This window comes from Euphorbia lathyris, chromosome 7 (genome assembly GCF_963576675.1).
Source record: "Euphorbia lathyris chromosome 7, ddEupLath1.1, whole genome shotgun sequence".
Lineage (NCBI taxonomy): Eukaryota > Viridiplantae > Streptophyta > Magnoliopsida > Malpighiales > Euphorbiaceae > Euphorbia > Euphorbia lathyris.
Genome location: NC_088916.1, coordinates 66016606 through 66026240, shown reverse-complemented (window position 1 = coordinate 66026240; position 9635 = coordinate 66016606). Strand labels below are relative to the sequence as shown.

The following is a 9635-nucleotide window of genomic DNA, read 5'->3' as shown; positions in this document are numbered from 1 at the left end:
GTAGGAAAAAGTTTAGGTAAGGGTAGGTCTACCCACTTCCAAGGTCATGGTAAAATGACGTTGTTTGTTAATTAAATAGGCTAGAATTTAGAGAGAGAAATGAATGTAAGGAATGAGAGAGAGTATTTTCATTCTTTTTTTCAACCAATTTTTAAGGAATTAATTAAGGTTAGATTAGTAATTTGACTTTAAATTAATTATATTTCTTAATTTGTCTGAAATACCCTGCAGTGACTTATAAAGGAGAATGAATCGATTTAAAAAAAAGAACGAAGGGAATTGTTTGCGTAAAATAATAAATAAGGACATTACTCATTTATGGCTATTATTTTCTCCTTTAATAATTCATATTCCTAATCACCTCTTAAAAAAACATCATATACGCATGTTTTTTTTTTGAAGCAAAAAAAAAAATTATTAATAAAAGTCAGAATACAATAGAGAACAAATAAAATTAGGAGATCTTAAGGATCATTCCATCAGTCTTGACATAGAGCAGACAGTTCGAGCAAGCTCATGGACTATACTATTCACATAACGACTAATGCATATACACATATTATAGCTTATGCTTTTATTAATACATAAAAATATATTTAAAACAATGAAAAATATTATATGCTTCTTTCGTATTAGATTATGTGTAGTATACAAATCCATATTTATAAATAATAACAAAAAAAAACAATATATGCTAGAAAAAAAATACTTAACATGGGTACATCACAAGAAATCACTCTTTTTGTGGGGAAAATCTAGTGGAGAGAAATTATTCGCCACTGAAATTAATAGATTTGTGGAGAATATTTTTTTCGCCACTAATCCTAATATTTCAGTGAGGAATTTAAATGTTTCCCACAAAACGTTATATATTAGTGGGGACCTAGTATGTTCGACATAAAAATATATCATATGGCAATGAATATTTAGTTTTCCGTAAAATTAGATATATTTTTATGTCAAATTGGATATGTTCCCCGCAAACTAATTATATGTCTTAGTGACGAATAAGTGAATTCCCCACATAAAGTCCGTATAGTGGCAAATTTTGAGTCCGCATAAAATGTTATATAATTTTGAGACGAATTAGTTTATTTTGCCATAATACAAAGATATGTTTTAGTGTGGAAATTGATAATTTCCCACACAAACCCCAAAATTTAGGGATATTATTAATTTCCATATAGTAGCGAATTATAATTCTCCATAAATTATATATATATTGTGGAGTTTCTCCACTAAATAATGATATGTTTTAATGGACAATTATTGTAATTCACCGCATAAGCTTTAAAAATTTAGAACACAGGCGCTAAAATGAAAACACATTCACATGTCAGATAAACATCTTGTCCCTTTCTCTTTCTTCTCACCTAGGGCAGAGTTTGAGAAAACAAAATAGGTTATCTCGTTCTCTTTCTTCTTCACAGATCAATTTCTTCTCATGTCTTCGTGAAAGAAAAATGGAGTTCTTCTACTGGTATGATTTCTCTTTCTCTTTCTCTTTCTCATTCTCTTTCTTCTTCATTTCTTTATTGTTAACTGATTTCAAAATGTACCAAATGTGTTGAACTTGTTTCTGTATAATGATTTGTTTCTTAATTTCTTTTCTTGTTTGGAACAGGCCTAGGTAAGCTTCTTGGAACAGAGCACGCAATCACTATTCACTCTTATCTCCCCTTTCCTACCATATGCCTCTTTATGGCATCATCTGTGTTCTAAAAAAGGCAAATCCCTAGTTCAGATGATTTCTCTAATAAATTTCATTATTTGTTTGTCCTTGGACTTCAATATGATAATGGTCAATTTTGTCTCTTAGTCCAAGCCTGATTTTGGATGAATATGTGTTGGTCAAATTCCTAATCCACTAAAGAAGAAATCTTTTGCTACTGTGTCATTTGGGCTCTTGCAGAAATTTCCATTCGCAAAAACTACATAAGAATAATGGCATGTTGATTTCTTTGTGTCCAAAAAATTTGAATAATGTTGATTTTGTTGTTTTAAGTGTTAAAAAATTGAATGATGTTGATTTGCAGATCTTTGATAAATCTCAACCTATTGCTGAATTTTAACTAAAATACTTCCTACCAGCAGATACCTTAATTTGTTTCATATTTGAAATTATTACGTGTTGAAGTGTCAGAGTCTGATAATGTTAGTAGTGAGAGATCTAAATGAGAGAACCATGTCAGATGAATTTGAACCTTGGTCTAGGAGATTTGTGGATTCGCTTCCAAACTTCCTATGGGTCATTTTGTTTGATTTTACTCTTTAGTATGACAAGTAATTAAATACCTCTCTAATCCTTTCAATATTTAGTTTCTGGTGATGGTGATTCTCATCAATCTCGCATTAACTTAAACCTACATGCCTATATTTATTTTTGCTTCTCTTTTTCCCTTTTTTTTGTTTGCCCTATACATTTTTATAGTAAAATGTGGTTGTACAGTCTTGGTTTAATTTTTGTGAGTTTGATATGAATCTCGAATTGGGGTCATATTGGGGGTATTCTTGCATCCACATAATTTGTAGGAAAAATATTTAGAACTCATTAGAGAGAGGCCTCACCTCGTATTTAGAAATTAGAATTCGATAGAGAGAGACATCACCTGCTAACACAAAGTCTAGGATTTTCAGTTGATGTTGTTGCGATTGAGGCTGTGTATGCGAATGAGAAGGCATTTGGGACTGAGGTTGGGCCCATGGAACAACGCAAGTGTTGTATGCTTCCTGGCCTTGACCTTGGTTTCCAGGATAAGTTTGGGAAACATAAGGATAGCCCTGTGTGCTTGAGGCTGGTGCCGAAGGTATGCTCTGGTTAGCATTGAGTGGAGCACAAGATGTGTGAGGTTGATGAGACGTTGACGAGGGTATATGTGCCAGCAGCTGCCTATAATGTTATTAATATGTGTCCAATATGTCTTAAGTTTATATCGTAAGTCTTTTCATATTTGTCATACTTGTTCTAAGTGTTCCCTATGTAATAAAAATGCCTGTCACTGTTGATAACTGCATTAAAGGCAGTTAAACATCAGTTATAAGTTCTAAAAACAGGGGTGCAATATGTCAAAAGGAGTAAAAAGTAGGCGAAATGATATAAAAATGATATGAATATAAAAATGAATATTATGATGGATGTATTAAACAGCAGAAGAAACAACTTTCATAGCTTCAAATCTAGGCTCCTTAGGGTGGAACTTGAGGGCAGTATAGAGCTTCATGTAGTCTTCAAATACAAATTTAGGATAAACTTGATTCTGATTCTGTTTGTCCACCAAAATAGAAGCTGGATATATGACAGCATCACTTCCTGGGTTGTAGAATGAAGGTATAGACATGCTTGTACCATCTGTCTGTGCAACTACTCTGTGTTCAACACTCTTGTACTTTCCATTTGTAATCACCTGTGTTGTGTTGTGTTTATTTCAACAATTTAAAAACAACAACTCATACGTATGATTTGATTTGAACCAAGGATAGGATAGGATAGGATACCTCTAGTTGGTCTCCAAGATTGATAACAATGGAGTGGCGTATAGGTGGGCCATCAATCCATTGGCCGTCTTTGAGAAGTTGAAGCCCACTCACTTTGTCATCCTGGAATAGCAAGATGATACCACCAGCATCTGTGTGTGCTCTCAGTCCCTTTATAAGCTCTGGCTTTGGGCATGGTGGGTAGTTGCTTACTTTAGTGCCAAAGGTTGGACCTTTTGATCCGTTAAATGCTTTTTTCAGATACCCCTTTTCAAGTCCAAGATTCTCACATAACAAATCCAGAACTTCCTCTGCTAGTTTCTCTAACTTCCCTGCAAATTCCTTCATCAATTTCCTGTATTCATGAGCGAGATCAGGATTTTCAGAAATATTAGATTGGGGAAGATGGCGGATATGGAAGGTACTTTCCCAATCCATATCTTTGATCTCAGTTTGGACAGCATCAAGCCCTTTACTTGCTACCATTTCCTTGAATCTCTGCTCCATACATTTCTGGTAATGTCCCTTTGTCATCCTCTCTACCCTGTCTAACAACTCTGTTTCAATTCCATGATTCACCAGCTGAAAAACAAACCCACTTAATTCATTGAACAGGATCAGGAGAATAATGAAATTAAAATTAGATTAAGTACCTCAAAGAAGCCCCAATTTTCACAGGCATCTTTGATCTTAGCCATGGTGGCAGCTCTCTCATCGCCATTAAGCTTCTCCATGTTGATAACTGGGAACTCCATTTTCTCTCTTTTTCTCAAAGTAATCACTTTTGTGTTTTGCTTCTTGAATCTAACTTCAAGCCTACTCAGGGTATATATAGAAGCTCGGAGAGAATGATGTTTTGTGTGTTAAATTAGCATTCCCAGTTTTAGAATCAACCTTCAAATATGGCTGCTAATGCTTAATAAGGTGTATTAACTAGGGTTTGTTACATTGTTGATGACATTGGAAAATAAGAAAAACACCAGGGGTTGATGTGAGTTTTCCCAAAATGTTGAGGGTGGATTTGCACCTTATCCATGATAACTGCAATGATCTTAAATTTATTATCCTATTAAATTAGGTAAGATAGATCCAATAAAAACAACATTCAATTCTTGAGTTTGTGTGGAAAATTTAGAGTTGACGATTCTAGTTTTTGAGCACCCTATTTTTCAATGGCAGTGACATTATTTGAATGTTATGTACATGCAGGACAGTTCTTGCAAGTACTGCCTTCACACTTGGAAAGCTTAGTGCACTCGCTACTAGGATTGATCCTCTGATCACTGACCGCCTGTCCACTCTGCAGGTAATGTTTGTTGTTTTGTAGTTCTCATTGCTCATTGATACTGATATTATAACATTCCCATTTTCAGGTTATAATACCAGTTTGCTGGTTTATACCTTGTCAGTAAAACCAATTTGCTTATTTATATAAACCAGTAAATTGGTTTCATACCAGTAGTAAACTAGTTTAATAAAACCAGTTTACTTAGATATGATTCATTTTACTGGTTTATACCAGTAAACTGGTTTATTATAAGACAGTTTACTGGTTTATATTTATACCAGTAAACTGGTTATAATGAACCAGTAAAATGAATTATATTTAAACCAGTAAACTGGTTATGATAAACTAGTTTACTGGTTTATAGTAGGAATAAGGTACCAAAATAGGTCTAAGGTTTTTGGGAAAGTACTAATTTAGGCTCAACGTTCAAAATAGCACCAATATAGGCTTAACGTTTACAACATAATATCAATTTAGACTTAACGTCTATAATATAGCATCAATTTAGGCCTCACGTACAAAATAGCATCAATATAGGGTTAACGTTTACAAAATAATACGAATTTAAGCTTAACGTTTACAAAATATATCCAATTTAAGCTAATGGCTTAAAAGTTAGCAATATTGATGGAAGCTCAAACTAGTTCTGTTAGTATTCTTCCTTTAGTTGTTTAGTGTGATTTTTTACTACTTGAATATATATCAAGTGATTTATTTCATTTGTACAGTCCAAAAATCACTCTTCGAGTCCTCCTCGCGAAACCATCCATGCAGTCTCTAATAAATCAGGAAAGGATGAGGTATATGCAATTTCTAATCTTGGAAATGTTAATTAGTATTCTTTTTAATATGATTTTATTGCTACATGCACACTAGCTACTTCAATATATCACATGATTTATTTCATTTTGACAGTCCAAAAATAAGTCTATGACTCCTCTTCAGCAAACCATGCATGCAAATTCTGATAAAACATATAAAGATCAGGTATATATGCAATTTCTAATCCTATAATGTTAATTAGTATTCTGCATAAATAATATTACACATATAATCTAATGTATACTAATTTATTAGTTTATTATATACAAGTGAACTTTACTGGTTTATTATTAAACCAGTAAACTGGTTTGCTGGTTTATAATTAAACCAGTAAACTAGTTTGGTATATACTAGTTTACTGGTTTAATTATAAACCAGCAAACTGGTTTATTATATACCAGATTAATCTGGTATATAATAAACCAGTCTGCTGGTTTATAATTAAACCAGTAAACTAGTATATGCCAAACTAGTTTACTTCTTTAATTATAAACCAGTTTACTGGTTTTCTATTAAGCCAATAAATTGGTATATATCAGCAAACTGATTAGTTCAGGCTAAAAATCTTGTTCCGCCAGTGGTAGTGGCAATATTTACTGATTAGTTCAGAAAAAATGCTGATAAATTATCCATATTAAAATCTTTCTCTGCTTTAATTTATGTTGTTGGTCGTTTGGGTCTCTTTATCCTCAAGTACCATTTTGTAGCTTTATCTAAAATGCTAGCTTTATTTCATTTTGATAGTCCAAAAATCAATCTATGACTCCTCCTCAGCAAACCATGCATACAAATTCTGATAAACCAGAAAAAGATCAGGTATATACGTAATTTCTAATCATATAATGCTAATTAGTATTGTTCCTAAATAATATTACACATATAAACTAGTATTGGTTGGTTTATAATAAACCAGTTTGATGGTTTAGTAATAAACCAGTAAACTGGTATATTTAGTGGTTTATTTATTGATTAGTTTAAAATGATGTTTATTAGTATATTTACTGGTATAAATGTAGCAGTAATTTATTGATTAGTTCAGGCAAAAAATCTTGTTCCATCAGTGGTAGTAATTTACTAATCAGTTCAGGCAAAAAAGCTTTATCTGCTTACCATTTTGTCTCTTTGTCTAAAATGCTAACATGTTAGAAGTTGATGAGGTACTGGCCTTTTTCAAATCTAGATTTCAAGTCACCTAAGAAACTAAATTATTGGTAATTTGAACCTTTTGTCTTATCATTTTTTTTTTTTTGTAGTTTTATTACACGTGCCAAAGCTGCGATGGTAGAATCATTGATGCAGAGGCATATATGCTTTATATTCGCGCAGTCCGTATGTATCTATATATGACGTTTTCTACCACATTTTATCTAATATATATGTATTGTTCTACTTTATTTATTTTTATTTTTTGTTTTAGACTTCAAGAATACCGGGTTACCTACTACAACCAATGTTCAAGTTACAAAAAGCTTTGAATTTCATCTTCAAAGGGAATATAAAGTTCAAGTCTGTTAATCACTTGTGTAACTCTTTTATGTGATTCATTCTTAAATAGGAAAGTCAAGAAAGAAAAGTGATTGAACGTCGCGATATATATCGATGGACACATTTTTTGTTTGAATACGGTATGCAATTTGAATTCTTTTATATAGTCAATATTAACAATGTTGATAGTGTTATATTAAGGTGAAATTGTTGTTATTTTGTTTTTGACAGGTTTCAAGTTCAAAGTTAATATTTACGGACACATTGGTATTTTGTAATTGTCCTAACATTAATATTAAGTTGAACTTGGTGTAATTTTTTTTGACACACTACCATCGCTAGTTAACGTATTTTGTAATTGTCCTAATATTAATATTAAGTTAAACTTGGTGTAATTTTTTTGACACACTATACCATCGCTAGTTAGCGTATTTTATAAAGTTGTTAAATATATTAAGTTCAAACTTTATGCAATTTAAAGATATATTTTGTTTCATTACTGTTGTTTAATTTATAAACCTGAGGGCGAGCCTTGGCGCAACGGTAAACGTTGTTGTCGTGTGACCAAGAGGTCACGGGTTCGAGTCTTAGGAGCGGCCTCTTGCCAAATAAATTGGCAGAGGAAGGCTTGCCCCCAGTACACCCTCGGGGTTGTGAATTTAAAATTAAATTATCCCATTTATATATATATATGAGAAATTTATTTCCACACAAATGGCTTATGTTTTGTGGTGATTTTATTTGTGGCGATTTTTTCGTCTAAATTGCATATAATTAGGCTTTGTTTGATAAAGCACTTAATTGCTTAAATTAAAATGTTAAGCACTTATTTAATTTAAGTGCGTTTGATAACAGTTGTTTTTTTACCACTTAAATTAGTTAATTAAGTTATAAACCACTTATTTTGATAAGTCAAAATATTTAACTTATCATTTTAAGTTAAACATTATCAACTCATACTTTTTAAAAAATTAAATTATTCAATATTTTCAGCATTTATAATATTCAGTACTTATTTTTTCAGCACTTAATTTTCAGTTTTATCAAACAACACCTTAATGGTGATACAAAATATTCCCCATAAACATAAATCAATTGTGGTGAATTTCTCGTCACAGAATGTAACTCATCAGTGGCGGAATAAATATTCCCCATAACATATCTATCAATTGTGACGAACGTTTTGTCACACAATGTCACTTACCAGTGGCAAAAAATAGATTCCCCATAACATATATATCGATTGTGACAAAAGTTTCGTCACACAATATAACTCATCAATGACGATATATATATTCCCCATAATATATATACCAATTGTGGCGAACGTTTTGTCACACAATTTCACTTAGCAGTGGAAAAATATCATGTTCGCCATAAATTATGTTTTTTGTGACGAATTTGTTTCCCACAAACTAAATATTATATCGAATGGAAATATTTATCTGTGGGGAAACAAATGACATGAGTGGGGATATATATGTCGCCACAATATAACATCCAATTGTGGCGAAACTACATTTCGCTATAAATACCTACTGTGGCGCCTATAGGTTGGCGAACTGAGGACGAAGTCTTGTTTCGCCACTAAGGAGTTTTGTGGCGAAAATATAGTATTTAGTGGTAAAATATTTCCCCACAAAATGAACGATTTCTTGTAGTGGTACAAGAGCAAACTCGTCCACTTAAAATTTTTTCCGCGTCATTTCGCTTTAATTATTTGTTTGGAAAAATATTGCTTATTTTTATGTGAATAAACAATAAATAATTTCCTAATAGTTTTGCCCTTTCAAATGGGTAAATTACATATGTGGTGTACAACCTTTACCCATAATCACACTTTGGTGTACAATCAAAATTTTGTCACACTAAACTGTACAACCTTTTAGTGACCTCCTACTAAAGTGTATAGCATGTAATTTTGACCGGTCAACGTCTGGTCAACGCGCCACCTCATCACTTTTAACTTCCTAACAAATAAAAGTAGATCTCACCTAATGTTAAATGACTAATTTACCCTTAATTATATTTTCTTTTATTTTTTTATTAATTCTTTTCTCTCTCCTAATTTCTCTCCCTAATCTCTTTCTTCCGCCTCCGCCTCTTCCACTGGCTCCTCCTTCTTCTTCTCTACTTCGTTGAATCCATAAAAAAATTCAGTTGAATCCATAAACCCTACGAAGGGAAGCGAAGTCGTCTCCTTTGCAAAATTTGGTTACTAGCAGCAAACCAGCAAGGCGTTGCTCGTCTCTCTCTCCTTTTAATAGCTTCAAGCAATCGTCGAGAGTCGGAGAGTGCTATTGCTTCTGCTGCAACTCCTGCAAAAGATAGCAGTAAGTGCGGAGGAAACGGACGAGTTTTGACATTTTAGGGATTTAGAAAGGAAAGGAACTCGAAAGAATAGCAAACCATAAGATCAGAAGAGGAGAAGTTGTTAGAAATTTCTGAAGCAATGGTTGTGAAATTGGAGGAGGGAAGAGAAATAATCACTTCCTTATGTTTGAAAATATATTCAACTTTGAAGTAGAAAGGACCAGATTTTAACGTCTGCGGCGGAGGTGGGAAA

The 9635-nt window shown here is 32.6% G+C and overlaps 2 protein-coding genes across 3 annotated transcripts; one reads left to right on the top strand and one right to left on the bottom strand.

The window, feature by feature from the left end:
• Positions 1-1287: 1287 nt before the first annotated feature.
• Positions 1288-7500, top strand: LOC136201266 (uncharacterized). 2 transcript variants are annotated; one of them, XM_065991889.1, is made up of 9 exons: positions 1288-1480; positions 1625-1727; positions 4684-4780; positions 5491-5562; positions 5678-5749; positions 6329-6400; positions 6838-6913; positions 7002-7209; positions 7301-7500. In XM_065991889.1, exons 5-8 carry the CDS (start codon positions 5693-5695, stop codon positions 7097-7099), a joined length of 303 nt encoding a protein of 100 aa, XP_065847961.1. In that variant the 5' UTR covers positions 1288-1480; positions 1625-1727; positions 4684-4780; positions 5491-5562; positions 5678-5692; the 3' UTR covers positions 7100-7209; positions 7301-7500. The 2 variants fall into 2 exon arrangements, with proteins under 2 accessions (XP_065847961.1, XP_065847962.1); XM_065991890.1 differs by having other exon boundaries at positions 1293-1480; positions 7140-7209.
• Positions 2472-4455, bottom strand: LOC136201265 (1-aminocyclopropane-1-carboxylate oxidase-like). Its single transcript, XM_065991888.1, has 3 exons — positions 4128-4455; positions 3496-4056; positions 2472-3404 (listed from the first exon to the last, which is right to left on the bottom strand). Exons 1-3 carry the CDS (start codon positions 4227-4229, stop codon positions 3141-3143), a joined length of 927 nt encoding a protein of 308 aa, XP_065847960.1. The 5' UTR covers positions 4230-4455; the 3' UTR covers positions 2472-3140.
• Positions 7501-9635: the final 2135 nt, after the last annotated feature.